We start from the raw sequence: 15,234 nt of genomic DNA, 5'->3' as shown, positions 1-15,234 counted from the left end.
CAGCCGATCTCCCAATCAGATCCCTCGATCGATCTCCCAATCAAAGCCCCGAATCGCTCTCCCAAGCAATTCCGCGACCCCCCCAACCCCTCTCGGGGGCTCGAAGCCATCCCCGGGCGGCCGGGCGGCCGGAGGGAGGGAAGGAGGGCTGGCCAAGCCGGCGGCCGCCTACCTGAGCGCGGAGCCCCGGCGGGGAGGAGGCTCGCCCGCCGCCGCCTTCTTCCCGGCCGCCTCCGCTGGGCTCCATCCCGGCTGGTGGGTGGCGGGCGGTCCCCGCGGCCCCTCGGCCCGGCCAGCCCAGCCCAGCCCAGCCCAGCGCCGCCCAGCCCCGCTGCCCGGCTGGCTCGGCTGGAGGCGAGCAGGGAGGGGCGGAAGTGATGAAAGGGGCGGCCTTCCTCCTTCCCTCCTTCCCCCCTCCCGCAATCCGGCCCCCCGAGGGTCCCTCCGAGGTCATCCAGTCGGACCCCCGGCGGCCCCAGTCGCCGTCAGTCCCCCCCCACTCCGCCCCCGCAATCCAGCCTGGGAGGGTTCCTCCGCGGTCATGCAGTCGGACCCCCGGCTGCTCATTTCCCTCCCCTCCCCAAGTCTCCCTCCCTCAATCCGGCCCCGGAGGGTCCCTCCGAGGTCATCTAGTAGGACCCCTGGCTGCCCCAGTCGTCGTCAGTCTCTTCCCCCACGCAATCCAGGCCGGAAGGTCCCCTCTGAGGTCATCCAGTCGGACCCCCGCCTGCCCCATTTTCTCCCCTCCCCAAGTCTCCCTCCCGCAATCCAGCCGGGGAGGGTCCCTCCGAGGTCATGCAGTCGGACCTCTGGCTGCCCCACCCGTCGTTCCTCCCCCCCCCCCCCCAAGTCTCCCTCCCGCAATCCAGCCTGGAAGGGTTTCCCCCGAGGTCATCCAGTCGGGCCTTGGCTGCCCCGCCCTGCCTCGACCCACTCCCTTTGGCTTGCCCCATTTTCCCAGCCTTTTCATTTCATTCGTCTCCCGTGGGTGATCCTGGGCAGGATGGCCTGAAACTGGCAATTAAAACGACAGCCCTTCATCAAGCGAAGAGGAAGAGGTTCTATATATATATATGTCATGCAATAAATGACATATAACTGCAGGGCCTGCACCACCTCCCTTCCCTTCATCCGCTCCGCTGCCCCCCTCGCCTTAAATCTCTTCTCTGTTTGTAATGAGGGTCCTCGGCCTTCCCACGCCCCACCCAAGAGAGTTCTCCCCCCTTGCAAAGGGCCGTTTCAAGATAGACTGCTCCTTCTCCTGGAGGTTCTGCGGCTTCTTATCCGTATTTTATTGCAAAAGGAGGGGAGGGGATAAAGCAAATTTTCTCTTTTTTTTTTCCATTTTCCTTTTTCTCCCCCCTCCAAAAGGAGAAAAGATGGGCGTTTGTGATCCGAAAGGGCCATGCAGCTTGGATTCGCACTTACGACCGCGTGACTCGCACCGACGACCCCGTGACTCGACGTCGGGCGCGTGATTCAGCTTAGCAACCGTATTCAAAATGGTTTTCAAGTTGAGTCCTGGCTCAACATACGACGGCAGCGACCTTCCGCTCTCAAACATGGTCGTAATATGAGGACTTATGTTTTCTTTCCCCCTGGATTGCAACTCCTGCAAGCGTCAGCTTTTATATAGATTTAGTTCCTTTTTCTCTGCCAGTATTATTTTTATTCCCCCCTCCCCCCAACAAATAATCTGTTTTTATCCTGAGCTTTTTTTGTGTCTAATAGCTTGCCATAAACATTAAACTTTGCAAACAGCTCCCTCCCGACCGGATAAAGGACTAAAACACCCATCATCCCCAACTAATCTGGGTTGTTGGTTTTTTTTGCCCCACCTTTTTTAAAACATCCCAGGTTTTTTTTCCCAACTTTCCAAATCAACGTTTCATAAGCCGCTCAGAATCACTTAAAAAAAAGCAAGACGGGCGGTGAAGATGAGGTGATGAATGAATTAAATCGGTAAAATAAACGTATTTTTTTTAAAGGCGCTGCCGCCGTGCCTTCTTTTTTTAAAATAAAGTTTCCTTAACAAACATTCCAGAAAAACCACCTTGAGTTTAAATAGAGCATTTGAAAAGGTTCTTTGAAAAAAGGGTGAACCTTTCAAAAAAGAAGAAGAAGAAGAAGAAAATCCATGACACAGGAATGTTTCTTGCTTGGGAAGTGTAAAATAATTCCTTGCCGCTGGTCGAAAGTCCTGGAGTCCTTGGAGGCAAAACTTTTCCCTTTAAAATGCCCTTTTTTTTCCCCCCCCTGGAAAAATGAACCTTTGCCAATTTCTTTTTTTTTTTAATGTTTGGTTTTCGCTCCAAAACTCCTAAGAGGTGAAGATGTTTCCTTAACAGCTACTTCGGACGACAGTGGAGCCCAAAATTTAAGCCGCTAAGCCAGACATTTGCAAAGGGAGCTTGGCCCCATTTTACGAACCTTTCTGGTTGTTAAGTGAGTAACCCGGTTGTTAAGGGAATCAGACTTCCCCCTTGACTTCGCTCGTCGGAAGGTTGCCAAACAGGATCGTGTGACCCCAGGATGCTGCCACCGTCGTAAGTGTGAGTCATCCTGCCAGCTGTCTGGCTGTTGGTTATGTGACCATGGGGTTGCCGCCACCGTCGTAAGTGTGAAAAAACGATCCTCTTGTCACTTTTTATCCGGGATGCCGAAAAGTTTGAAAGTTCAGTAAATGAACTGTTGTTAAGGGATATCTGGAATACATAAAATCTGGGGGAAATGTCTATAAAGGGAAGGAGGAAGAAAAGAGAGTGAGAGAAAGAAAAAGAAAGAAAGAAAGAAAGAAAGAAAGAAAGAAAGAAAGAAAGAAAGAAGGAAGGAAGGAAGGAAGGAAGGAAGGAAGGAAGGAAGGAAGGAAGGAAAGAGGCAGGCAGGGAAGGAGGGAGGGAGGAAAGAAAGAAACAAAAAAAAAAGAAAGGAAAAGGAGGGAAGGAGGGTGGAAAATAGAAGGGAGGGAGGGAAGGAATTATATGCGCAGGACTGGACTAGATTTTAAAATTTAAATTGGTTTTAAATGGGTTTTATTATGTATATTGTTATTTTTAATTATTCGGCCATTTGTAATAAGTTTTTTAACTGATGTTTTATTTTGTATTTATATGTATATTTTTATTTGGCTGTGAACCGCCCTGAGTCCCTAGGGAGATAGGGCGGTATAAAAATATGAAAAATAAATAAATAAATAAAATAAGGAAGAAAAAAGGAAGGAAGGAAAGGAAGGAAGGAAGGAAGAAAGGAAGAAAATCAGGCAGGGAAGGAGGGAGGGAGAAAGAAAGGAAGGAAAGAAGGAAAATAGAGGGGAGGGAGGAAAGAAAAGGAAAGAGAAAAAAAAGAAAGGAAAGGAAAGAAAGAAAGAAAGAGAAAGAAAGAAAAAGAAAGAAGCAGGCAGGCAGGAAAAGAGGGAGGAAAAGAAAGGAAAACGAAAGAAAACGCAGCAAAGGAGGGAGAAAGGGAGGAAGGAAAATAAAGGGAAGGAAGGAAGGAAAATGAGAAGGGAGTAGAGGGGAAGGGAAACAGAGAAAGATGGGAGGGAGACAGAGAGAGGGAGGGAGGGAAGGAAGGAAGGAAGGAAAACTAGAGAGGCGAAGGAGCTTGTAAGCTTTGGAGAAGGACACATTTTTTGCAATTTTGCGGCTGTTGTGTATGCTGTTGCGGGAAGACACACCACCCCACAGACCAACAACCAACCAACCAACCAACCAACCAAAACTGGAAAATTAGCTTTTCAACGGGGAGATCTTCTTGGCCGTTTTTTTTGGGAATCTTTTCGATGCTGAGCACTGCAGGTCTCGATCTCGGCACCCAGACATGCCGGGCCTTGCCCGGGAGTCACTAGTCCACATTCCAAGGGCCTGTCTTGTGCTCACAAGCCCTCCCAAAAAAAAACAACACACACACACACCAAACCCCACAATTTAGGAGCCTCTAGTGGCAGGAATGGGGCACGGATCAATTTTTGGAGGTGGGCACGATGCCACGCTGCGTTTCGGGAACGTGGCAATGTGTGCCAGCTACTTTAAAAACAAAAATAAAAGCTTACCGCTCTGGATAATGTCCAACACTGAAAGGTTGTTGTTGTTGTTGTTGTTTTGGTTTTTTGGGCACTTTGGTGCATCTCTCTCTCTCTCACACACACACACACACACAATACAACCACACAAACACAGGGACACAAACACACAAACACTTTTCCTCCAGTGTAGAGTTTCCTGCCTAAGCAGGGGGTTGGACTAGATGACCTCCAAGGTCCCTTCCAACTCTGTTATTCTATTCTGTTCTTCTGTTTTAGGGCTTGGCTGATTTCCCAAAAAAAGCTGGCCCTTTTTCTTACGATGGCTCTTGAACTTACGACGGCCTTGGGGGTGAAAAAAAACCGTGTTTCACACTTACGACCGTGACAGCCTCCCCGCTTTATGTGATCCAAATACAGATGCTTGGCCAAACGGACTCGTATTTATGACGGTCACAGCGTCCCCCGGGATTGTCCGATCCCCCTTTTGCGACCTGAGCAAAATTCAACAGGGAAATCGGACTCACTGAACGACCGCATCACGAACGTAGCCAGGGCAGGGATCCGCTTAACGACGGTGGTGGCGGCGACGATGACAACAGCAACAAAAAACGTACGCAAACCTCACTTAAACAAAGGCCTCGCTCAGCCACATCAATCTGGGCCTCCGTTGTGGTTGTAAGTCGAGGACTTACCTGTATCCAATTTTTTTTTTTTTTAAAGATGGTTCGTTTCAGCCAATCGTCAGCCTGGATCCTCGGGAAGCCAATCAGAAACATCCTGAAAGCTCAGGAAATTTAAAAAGAAAAAAAAAACAGCTGGAGGGACTTATCCCACATATGTGATAGACTGCTCCTGGCTGAGGAGGCTTCCCTTAGGATTCCTGGCTCCTGAATATTGCTTTACCCAACCTAACCGGTTTGAGATTTATCTAACCCTGCATTCGTCTGCCAGCAATCGCCAACCAGGATGTTGACAATCAGGGTTAAAAGCTTTACCCTACATTTTATGTCCCTGTTACCCCGTATTTCTCTTCCTTAATTCCTTCCCGGAGGCTGTCGGATGCGACTTTTGTGCCTTGTGCGTTGCACAATCGTTGCGTAGCAGCCGCAGTTTAATTTCCAACTTTTGAGTTCCGAAATGTGTTGATTCAGCCCGGGAGTGAACGTTGCTTCCTCAGTTTCCCCGTTGGACTTCCCTTCTCAGATAAGTCTGCATCTTAAGGGCCAATACAGAGAGTTCTCGACTTATGACCACACTTGAGTTCAAAATTTCTGTCATTAAGTGGGACATAGGTGAGTTTTACGACCTTTCTTGCCACCGTCGTTAAGCGAATCACCGCCACTGATAAATGAATAACTCGGTTGTTAAGCGAATCGGGCTTCCCCATTGACTGGGCTGGTCGGAAGGTTGCAAAAGGGGATCACACAACCCCGGGGACACTACAACCGTCATAAATACGAGTCAATGGCCGAGCATCTAAATTTTGACCGCAACGGTCATAAGTGCGAGAAACGGTCCTTGGTCACTTTTTTTTCCCCGTGCCACTGTAAACTTCAAACGGTCACTAAAAGAGGACTACTTGTCGCCATGCCGAGGTGAAAATAAATAATTTATTTCTGACACACGCACGCTTTCGGAGACACACCCCCCCCCACCAAAGATCCTTAGCTCAGATCTCCGGCGTTCCTCTTAACGACGTGAAAAAGATGGTCTTAACCATCCCTGCAACCCGAGTGCGGAAGAGTTTGAAAACAGGCTGTCCAATTGTGGCCGTCTCGGCGCCGTTTTTCCCGGGAAGTGACCGCCGACGTAGTCGTTGGCCGGCGGAGTCTGGAGATGCTTGTTGGAGACTTGAAATAGACTTGGAGGGGGCTCAAATGCCCCTTTTTCCACACCAAAAACGGGACCAGAGAAATAATTCTTGCTGGTTTGTACACAGTGAAGGGGCCACTGCCGAAAAGGCCCCGCTTGTGCCAAACTCCAGCCTTGGCACGCAACGGAAGCACGATCTTCATTCGTAGGTCCTTCCTCGGATACCCAGCGCTCGTTTCCTCCACCGTCACAAACAACAGAATCTCCCTTTCCAGGTCTCGTTCAATACAAAATCCCAAATTTAGGAAGACGCCCCCCCCCTCAATACATCCAAAAGGGAACGAAGGAGGAAGCCGCCTCTCTTAGCGTCCTGCTCACAGGCCTCATTTTGGGGGTTCGCCGGACGAGCGGGACTCCGGACCGGCACCCGTCCACGATTCGGCGTAGGCGTTCACGACGTAAACAGGTAAATCCATCTCTTTCTCGCGTCCCAGCTCCAGTTTTTCCGGAATCGAGTTTTCCGGCTCTTTCGGATCCGCTGGGTGGTGAAACCCGACTCCGAATTGATAGACCACCGTCCCAACCACGGCCCCCAACATGGGGGCGGCGATGGGAACCCACCACCAACAGTGTCCGGCACTGGAAGCGCAAAAACGAGAGAGGAAGGGTAAAGTTAGACAGAGTTGAGAGACAAATAACCTTGAACAGAGCTGGAAGGGACCTTGTAGGTCATCTAGTCCAACCCCCACCCACCCAAGCAGGAGACTCTCGCTTTACGACCAGAACGGAGCACGACATTTCCGCTGCTAAGCGAGCCAGCGGTTAAGTGAGCTTTGGGCCGTTTTTACGACCTTTCTTGCCACATTCGTTAAGCGAATCGCCGCAGTTTTTTGTTTTTTTTAATTGGTTTTCGATGAAATACGTTTCTTAATGAACATCGTGTCGTCTGGGTAATTATTGCTGAATTTTACAAATTTACGTTCTTAATCGCCACCTCTTTTTTTCCAGCCACTGTTAAAAATCGATTCCACGTTTGATAATAATCTGGTGCCTTTTTTCCTGTTTACTTTTCAATGTCAATCTGTCCATTCCTGCTCAATCTAATATCTTCTTGACTTATCTCTTCATCTCGCGGGGTATATTCGTTTTTCCAGTAATGTGCGAAGATAATCTTTGCTACTATTAAAGCGTGTCATATAAAATACAGACTTTTTATCAATTTTTTTTCCTGATATTATACTTAATCAAAAAAGAGTTGAGGTTTAAAGTCTACATGCTTCCCTGTCATCTTTTTCTATCCACCTGTGTATCATCGTATTCTTTTAATGACCCCGTAATCCCTTGCGAGGTGGAGTCTGGGCAACCGAATGGAGCTAGCGGAGTGTTTTACTGGCCGGATGCCTTTCCTGTTGCAAGTGCGGAGTTTTGTTCAGCAGATAATATTCTCATTGTGGCCAGAAAGAGAAATATCTGCCTCTACCTAGGATCGAACTCACAGCCTCTTGACTGAGAGGCGAGAGGCTCCATCTCTAAGCCACCTGTGTATCTTTGCCCAATTTTTTATTTTTTTTTGCTTTGTCACAAGTCACCACATATGATAAAACATTTTTTTACGACCTTTCTTGCCATGGTTGTTAAGCGAATCGCCGCAATTCTTAAATTCGTAGCAGGGTTGTTCAGCGAACCCGCCTTCCCCGTGGATGTCGCAAAAGGAGATCACGTGACACCCCCCCCCCCGCCAGGATACTCTGATCAAAATTGAGACGCTCAGCGACCGACTCATATTTACGACGGTCGTAGCATTCCCCAGGGGTCACGTGATCCCATTTTTTTTTTTGCGACTTTCTGACCAGTCAAGTCTGCGGGGGGATCCGGATTGGCTTGAACCACCGTGGTACTAAGTTAACGCCGGGAATCCGCTTCGCGACTGTGGCAAGGAAGGTCGTAAAACGGGACAGAGCTCACTTCCCAGCGGTCTCGCTGAGCCACAGAAATCGGGGGCTCCATTTGCGGTCGTAAGTCCAGGACTACCTGTATAGAATATAGAGAAGTTAAAAAGAGAGAGAGAGAGAGAGGGTGTATAATGACTGAATTTTGAGCTTCGGGCGTCTTTGGCGAGAAAGGGGTTGATTTTCCGCAGCACGAAGATTTCGAATGGAATTGTAAAATTTAGCAGCCGCTAGTTATCATTTTCTGCGTTTGGGGATTAGCACACCTCACTTGGCTTCCTGAGTGGAAATTCGGGGAGGGGGGGAAACACCCACCTGAATACCTGGGGACCCCATCCGGCAACATAGGTGAACAGCCGTGGCCCCAAATCCCGAGCCGGGTTGATGGCGCAGCTGCAGTTGGCACCCATGGCTACGCTGAGGCTGAAGACCAGGAGACCCACGGCCAACGGATCCAATCCAGGCGGAATGCGTTTGTTCCTGGCATCGATAATGGCCAAGATGCCCACCACCAGAACTCCTGTGCCCAACACCTGGGAAATCAAAAACAGCCAGGAAGGAGACGCAGCAGGGGAAAACGAGGAAGGAGGGAAGAAGAAAAAAAGAAAGAGAAAAAAAAGGAGAAAGGAGGGAGGGAGGGAGGGAGATGGAAATGACAGAGGGAGGAAGGAATAGAGGGAAGGAAGGAAAGAAGGGAGAGGAGAAGGAAGGAATAGATGGAAGGAAGGAAGGAAGGAAGGAAGGGAGGGAGAAGAGAGGGTGGAAGGAAGGAATAGATGGAAGGAAGGAAAGAAGGGAGAGAGGAAGGAAGGAATAGAGGGAAAGAAGGAAGGAAGGGAGAGAGGAGGGAAGAAATAGATGGAAGGAAGGAAGGAAGGGAGAGAGGAGGGAAGGAATAGAGGGAAGGAAGGGAAGAAGGGAGAGGTGAAGGAAGGAATTGAGGGAAGGAAGGAAGGGAGAAGAGAGTGGAAGGAAGGAATAGATGGAAGGGAGGAAAGAGAGAGAGGAAGGAAAGGAGGAGGGAGGAGGAAGAAAAAATGAAGAGAAAAAGAGAGGAAAGGAGGGAGGGAGGCTATGGAACTGACAGAGGAAGGAAGGAAAGAAGGGAGAAGGGAGAGTGGAAGGGAGGGAGGAAAAAGGGATGGGAAGGGAGGGAGAGACAAAGAAAAAAGAGGAAGGAAAGTAGAGAGGGAGGGAGGAGATGGAAATGACAGAGGAAGGAATAGAGGGAGGGAAGGAAAGGAAGAAGAAGGGAGAAAGGTTGGGAAGGAAAGGAGGGAGGGAGGGAGCAAAGAAGGAAAAGAGGAAGGAAAAGAAAGGAATGGGAAAGGAAAGGAGGATGTTGGGAAGGATAGGGAAGGAAGGAAGGAAGGGAACGAGAGAAAGAGGGATAGGAAAGGGAGGGAAAGAGAGAGAGAGGGAAGAAGAAGGAAGGAAGGAAGGAAGGAAGGAAGGAAGGAAGGAAGGAAGGAAGGAAGGAAGGAAGGATCAGGGTGAGCACGCAAAGGAGAACCGATATCCCAGCAGCCTGCAGGAGGGGGCTGCTCATCTCACCTGGTCAAAAAATCCATTGGGTATGGACAGGTAAGGGGCCGGGTAGGTGGCAAAGATGGAGGCGGTTTCCCGGGGTCCCGTCACCCTCAGGGTCCCATTGCTGTAGCTGTGGATGGCGTCTGCAAGGAGAAGAGAGAGAGCGAGAGAGAAAAAACCACAACAAAAGAGCAGCATTAATCGTAGGTCCCCTTCCCAGTTGACCCTGGGGGGTGGGCTCCGAGGTCACGTGACCCAAGAGGGTCCCCTGATCCAAATGAAACAGGAAGGGCTGTATTGATCTTCAGAACAGCTTACTTAAGCGACTAGTCCTCAGCGTTCCTTCTGCCCCCAAGATCACCCAAGCCTTCTTGGCTTTGGCCTCTGCAGGATCAAGGGCGTCCGGCCGTCGTGACCCAGAAGTGGGAAGCTGGCCAAGACGAGATACCCTCCCACCCCCAACATCCTCACCGAGGCGATCTGGTTACCGTAATAAAGGACGTAGACTGTGCCAGCCCCCATGAAGGCCCCCAGGAGTTGGATGAGAAAATAAATGGGCAGCTTCCACCAGGGAAACTGAGCCAGGAGGCACAGGGTGAGTGAGAAGGCTGGGTTCAGGTGTCCTCCTAGGAGACAAACAGGCAGACAAAGAGAGAGAGACAGAGAGAGAGAGAGAGAGAGACAGAGAAAGAGAGAGACACACACAGAGAAAGACAGATAAAGAGAGAGAGAGAGAAAGAAAGAGAGAGAGACACACACAGAGAGAGAAAGAGAGAAAGAATGACAGAGAGAGAGAAAGACAGAGAGACAGAGACAGAGAGAGACACAGAGAGAGAGAGACACGGAGAAAGAGAGAGACACACAGAGAGAAAGACAGAGAAAGAGAGACACAGAGAGAGAAAAGGACAAAGAGAGAGAGAGAAAGAAAGAGAGAGAGACACACACAGAGAGAAAGAGAGAGAGAGACAGAGAGAGAGAGAAAGAAAGAGACACACACAGAGAAAGACAGAGAAAGAGAGAGACACACAGAAAGAGAGAGAGAAAAAGAGAGAGACAGAGAAAGAGAGAAAGAAAGAGAGAGAGACACACACACAGAGAGAGAAAGAGAGAGAGACAAAGAGAGAGAGAGAAAGAAAGAGAGAGAGAGACAGAGAGAAAGAGAGAAAGAGAAGAGAGACACACACAGAGAGAGAGAGAGAAACAGAGAGAAAGACAGAGAGACAGAGAGACAGAGAAAGAGAGAGACAGAGAGAGACAGAGAGACAGAGAAACAGAGAGAAACAGAGAGAAAGAGAGAGACAGAGAGACAGAGAAAGAGAGAGACAGAGACAGAGAAAGAGAGAGAAACAGAGAGAAAGAGAGAGAGACAGAGAGACAGAGAAAGAGAGAGACAGAGACAGAGAAAGAGAGAGAAACAGAGAGAAAGAGAAAAAGAGAGACACACAGAAAGAGAGAAAGAAAGAGAGAGACACACACACAGAGAGAGAGAAAGAGAGAGAGAAAAAGAGAGAGAGACAGAGAAAGAGAGAGACAGAGAGAGAGAGAAAGAAAGAGAGAGAGACACACACACAGAGAGAGAAAGAGAGAGAGAAAAAGAGAGAGAGACAGAGAAAGAGAGAGACAGAGAGAGAGAAAGAAAGACACACACACACACACACACACACAAAGAGAGGGAAAGAGAGACACACACAGAGAGAAAGAAAGACAGAGAGAGAGAGAGAGAGAGAGAGAAAGACAGAAAGAGACAAAGAGAAAGACAGAGAGAAAGAGAGAGACAGAAAGAGAGAGAAAGAAAGGCAGAGAGACAGAGAGAGAGAGACAGAGAGAGAGAAAGACACACACACACACACAAAGAGAGGGAAAGAGAGACACACACACAGAGAAAGAAAGACAGAGAGAAAGAGAGAGACAGAAAGAGAGAGAAAGAAAGAAAGACAGAGAGACAGAGGGAGAGATTCCTGTCAATCAACACCAACATCATTATTAACTATTATAATATTTCTCCACTTTGGTGACTTTAAGAGGGCTGGGCTTTGACTCCCAGAATCCCCCCCCCGCCCAGCCAGCCTGCTTTTAACAGGACTGGGATCGACAATCGTTTCCCACCGTTTTCTGATAGACAATAGCCCAAACCGCTCATTGGATAGGCTGGTTTTGCTTAAGGACCAGCCGGCGATTCACTTAACGGCGGGAAGAACCAAGCCCACTTCTCCTTCCAGCTACCATACATCGCCTGTTTTATTCGCTTTAAATGCATTGGCTTTAAATTACATATCTGGTGGCCTTGCAATGGGGTGGGTCGGGGTGGGGGGAGGGGACAGGGGTATGCAGGAGGGGGCCCCACCTGAGACGCCCCCCGAGACGTGGACGGCCACCATGACGGCAACCCCGCTGGCCAAGGAGGAACTTAAAAAATTGCCTTTGGTCCCTTCGCTGGTGACGTTTTGGGCCGAGGCGCTGAGGGTGATGACCTAGGAAAAGAAGGAAAATTGAAATTAATTTTCTGGCCTTTCTCCTCTCCTGACCCCTCCCCACCCTCATCAGACCTCCCTCCTTCCCTCCTTTCCTCCTCCTCCTCCTCTCTCCCTTCCTTCCTTCCTTCCCCTTATTCCTCCCTTCTTGTTCCCTCCCTCCCTACTTCCCTTCCTCTCTCCCTTCTTTCTATTCCTTCCTTCGTCATTTCCATCTCTTTCCTCCCTTTGTTTCTTTTCCTTTTTTTCTCTTCCTTTTCTCTTCCTTATCGCTCTCTCCTTTCCTTCCTCCCTTCCTCCCTTACCCTCCCTTCTTCTTCCTTCCCTCCCTTTCCTTTCTTTTTCCCTCCCTTCCCTCTTTCTATTCCTCCCTTTCGTCATTTCCACCTCCTTCCTCTCTCCTTTCCTTCCTTTTTCTCTTCTCTTTTTCTTCCTTCCTCCTTCCTTTTCTTCCCATCTTCTCTCCCTTCTTCTTTTCCTTCCTTCCCTTTTTCTATTCTTCCTCGGTCATCTCCAACTCCTCCCTCTCTCTTCCTTTTTCTTCCTCCCCTCCTTCCTTTCCTTCCCATCCTTCCTCCCTTCTTCCTCTTTTCCTCCCTTCCCTTGATCTATTCTTTCCTCTGTCATCTCCAACTCTTCCCTCCCTCTCTCCTTTCCTCCCTCTCTTTCTCTTCCTTTTCTCTTCCTCCCTCTCCCCCTCCCTTCTTTAGCTCTTTCTTCCTCCCTCCCTTCCCTTCTTTTGTCATTTCCACCTCCTCCCTCCCTCTCTCCCTTCCTCTCTTCTTCCTTTTTCTCCTCTTTTTCTTCCTCCCCTCCTTTTTTACCCATCCTCCCTCCCTCCCTTCCCTTTTTCTATTCCTCCCTTTGTCATCTCCACTTTCTTTCTCTTACTTTTTTCTTCCTCCCCTCCTTCCTTTCCTTTCCTTCCCTTCCTCTCTCCCTTCTCCTTTTTCCTTCCTTCCCTCTTTCTATTCCTTCCTTCCTCTGTCATCTCCGTCGCCTTCCTTCCTCCCTTTCTCCTTTCCTTCCTCTCTTTTTCTCTTCCTTTTTCCTTCCTCGTTCCCCCCACCCCCGCCCGCTTCTTCTTCTACTTCCTGCCTCTTTTTGGAATCTCTTCCCAGATTCCAAGGAGAACATTGTCGGCCAACCACGATGGTGCCAACTTGAAGGGAAAAGCCAAATATCCTTTGGTTTGCCAAATTGGCAGCGAAGAGGCAGAACCTGCTAGGCTGGCTTCGCCATTCTCGGTCGCGAGTGAGAGAGACGCGCGTTACCATTTTCGCTTCGCCCACTCCAGGGCTGGGGTGCAAATAAGCAGGAGAAACACTTTCCAAATTCAAAGATAATTTTTGTCCCGGGGTGACTGACAGCCGCAAAGAGGCTCCAGGCTCGGAAGAATGTGGATAGATACCGACAACTCCCCGCAGCGAGAAATCTAGGCCGTTAAGGACGATGATGCTTATAACCTACTTTTCCTTTAGCTGCGCGGATGGGCTTGCTGTTTGATCTCACTCCCTTGCAGGCAGAAATGACAGGTATTGCAACGATGCAGGGGCCCATTTAGGAGCACGACGGAGCCGCAGAATTTCTCTTGCTAAGCGGGACGGTCGTTAAGTGAGTTTTGCCCCCCCCATTTTACGACCTTTGTGAAGCGAATCCCTTGCAGTTCTTAAATTAGGAACACGGTTGCGCTAAGTGAATCAGAAGGTCACAAAAGGGGATCGCGTGACCCCGGGACACTGCGGCTGTCATAAAGTATGAGTTGCCAAGCGTCTGGATTTTAATCACGTGACGAGGGTCGCAAGTGTGAAAAACGGTCCTAAGTGCGGTTGTAACTTTGAACGGTCGCTAAATGAGGACTACCGGTAGTTGGGGATTTCCTGCATGGGCCATTCCTGCAGCCGTTTAAAAGACAACTGAATATTTGCACTTTTAGTTAAAAATGTACCAGGGAGAGCAAAATATCCCGGCCAAGCAAATAAATAACTTGACAGGTCACGATAGTCTGTCAGCGGTCGGTCCGCTGCGTGAAACTCCAGTTGTGTAAAAAAGAGGTTTACACATAAAAAAGCACCCAGGTTTGAACCCACAAGCCCTGGGTTTTGATAATTTTATGTTTTAGAGAAGAGATAGGAGGGAGGAGAGGAGGCTGCCGACAGAAGCTACTCAAAAGCGGAAGGAAGGAAGGAAGGAAGGAAGGAAGGAAGGAAGGAAGGAAGGAAGGAAGGAAGGAAGGAAGGAAGGAGAGTAGAGAAAGGGAAGGGAAGGGAGGAAAAAAACAAAGGAAAGGCAGAAAAGGGAGGGGAGGGGAGGGGAGGGAGAGAGGGGAGAGGAGAGGAGAGGAAAGAAGGAGAGGAGAGCTGGAAGAGGGAAGGAGAAGAAGGAAGGAAGGAAGGAAGGAAGGGAGGAAAAAGAAAAAGGAAGGAAGGAGAAGAAGGGAAGGGAAGAAAAAAGGAAGGGAAGGAAGAAAGGAAGGGAACAAGGGAGAGGAGGGAGGGAGAGGGAAGGATGAGAGAGGGTGGGAAGAGGAAGGGAAGGATGAGGAAAAGGAAGGGAGGAAAGAAAGGGAAGGGAAGGGAAGGGGAGAGGGAGGGTGGGAAAGAGGGATAGGGACGGAAGAAAGGAAGGGAACGAGGGAGAGAGAAAAGGAAGAAGGGAGGAAGGAAGGGAAAGGAAGGAAGGGAAAGAAATATTTCTCCATTGCCGTAACTTATATTATTTATTTTATGGATTTATTTCAGCAAGCGTGTATTTTATGACAGATACGAGTGTAAACGTAATTATAAATCCATGTCAAGGAGAGGAATAAAAGAAAGCATTAGGAGAGGGACAAACTCCTTTCGTGGGCAGGTTTGAAGACCCTCATCGAAGACCCTCCTTCAACCTTCAATTTTGTTTCCCCCCTCCCCAAAAATTAAGACACCCCACCCGCCCCCGACTCCCCCCACCGCCTCTCCCCAAACCTCTCCCAACCCACCTCCGAATTCTCCTTTCGCCTGCAGGGCAACCTCTCTTAAGCACTGCAGGTGGTGAAGCCCACCTGGACAAATTCTATGCATCCCCACCCACCAGCTGGAAAAAAAAAACCCTCCCGAAACCCACAACTGGGAAAACTCACAATTAAAACAAAGACGCCAAGGAATTCGGCTAGGCATTGCCGCAGGAGGTGGCTGCGAAGCCGGCAACGGGTTCGAAGTGTGTCCAGCCAGCGGGCGTAAGACATGGCAGGGCTGGCGCGAGGAGGGAAGAGAACGGAGCTGGCCCGCAAGGCGATATATGCCTCCTCCTCCTCCTTCTCCGGATGATAATAGGTAATTATTCAGGATTGATTAATTACCTGGCCATGCGGTTACGTAAGGGCAAAGGGCAGGAGAGGGGAAGGACCGGTCATGGGCCAGCAGGTGTGGGGGGGGGACACGGTGGGTGGGTGGCGAGGGAGGAGGAGGAG

The 15,234-nt window shown here is 49.5% G+C and overlaps 2 protein-coding genes across 2 annotated transcripts in view; both read right to left on the bottom strand.

Moving 5' to 3' along the window:
* The window catches only part of ATP8B2 (ATPase phospholipid transporting 8B2), a 40,429-nt gene extending 40,068 nt beyond the window's left edge, over window positions 1–361 (bottom strand). Inside the window, exon 1 of the mRNA XM_058160479.1 lies at window positions 173–361. The gene's annotated coding sequence lies outside the window, so the exon portion shown is untranslated. The remainder of the gene's footprint in view (window positions 1–172) is intronic.
* A 5,259-nt stretch (window positions 362–5,620) lies between these two features.
* AQP10 (aquaporin 10) lies at window positions 5,621–15,159 on the bottom strand. Its single transcript, XM_058160630.1, has 6 exons — window positions 14,905–15,159; window positions 11,660–11,786; window positions 9,804–9,941; window positions 9,340–9,458; window positions 8,101–8,318; window positions 5,621–6,475 (listed from the first exon to the last, which is right to left on the bottom strand). Exons 1-6 carry the CDS (start codon window positions 15,007–15,009, stop codon window positions 6,220–6,222), a joined length of 963 nt encoding a protein of 320 aa, XP_058016613.1. The 5' UTR covers window positions 15,010–15,159; the 3' UTR covers window positions 5,621–6,219.
* Window positions 15,160–15,234: the final 75 nt, after the last annotated feature.

This window comes from Ahaetulla prasina, chromosome 17 (genome assembly GCF_028640845.1).
Source record: "Ahaetulla prasina isolate Xishuangbanna chromosome 17, ASM2864084v1, whole genome shotgun sequence".
Classification (NCBI taxonomy): Eukaryota; Metazoa; Chordata; class Lepidosauria; order Squamata; family Colubridae; genus Ahaetulla; species Ahaetulla prasina.
This window is presented reverse-complemented; position numbering and strand designations above follow the sequence as displayed.

What these genes read in the sequence shown, in the direction of transcription:
- AQP10 (XM_058160630.1), bottom strand. Translation starts at nt 15,009, where the DNA reads ATGTCTTACGCCCGCTGGCTGGACACACTTCGAACCCGTTGCCGGCTT. An exon ending in AGTCTACGTCCTTTATTACG is followed by an intron (nt 9,459 to 9,803) that starts GTAACCAGATCG and finishes TTCTCCTTGCAG; the next exon opens with ACGCCATCCACAGCTACAGC. An exon ending in TGGGGTCCCCAGGTATTCAG is followed by an intron (nt 6,476 to 8,100) that starts GTGGGTGTTTCC and finishes TTGCGCTTCCAG; the next exon opens with TGCCGGACACTGTTGGTGGT.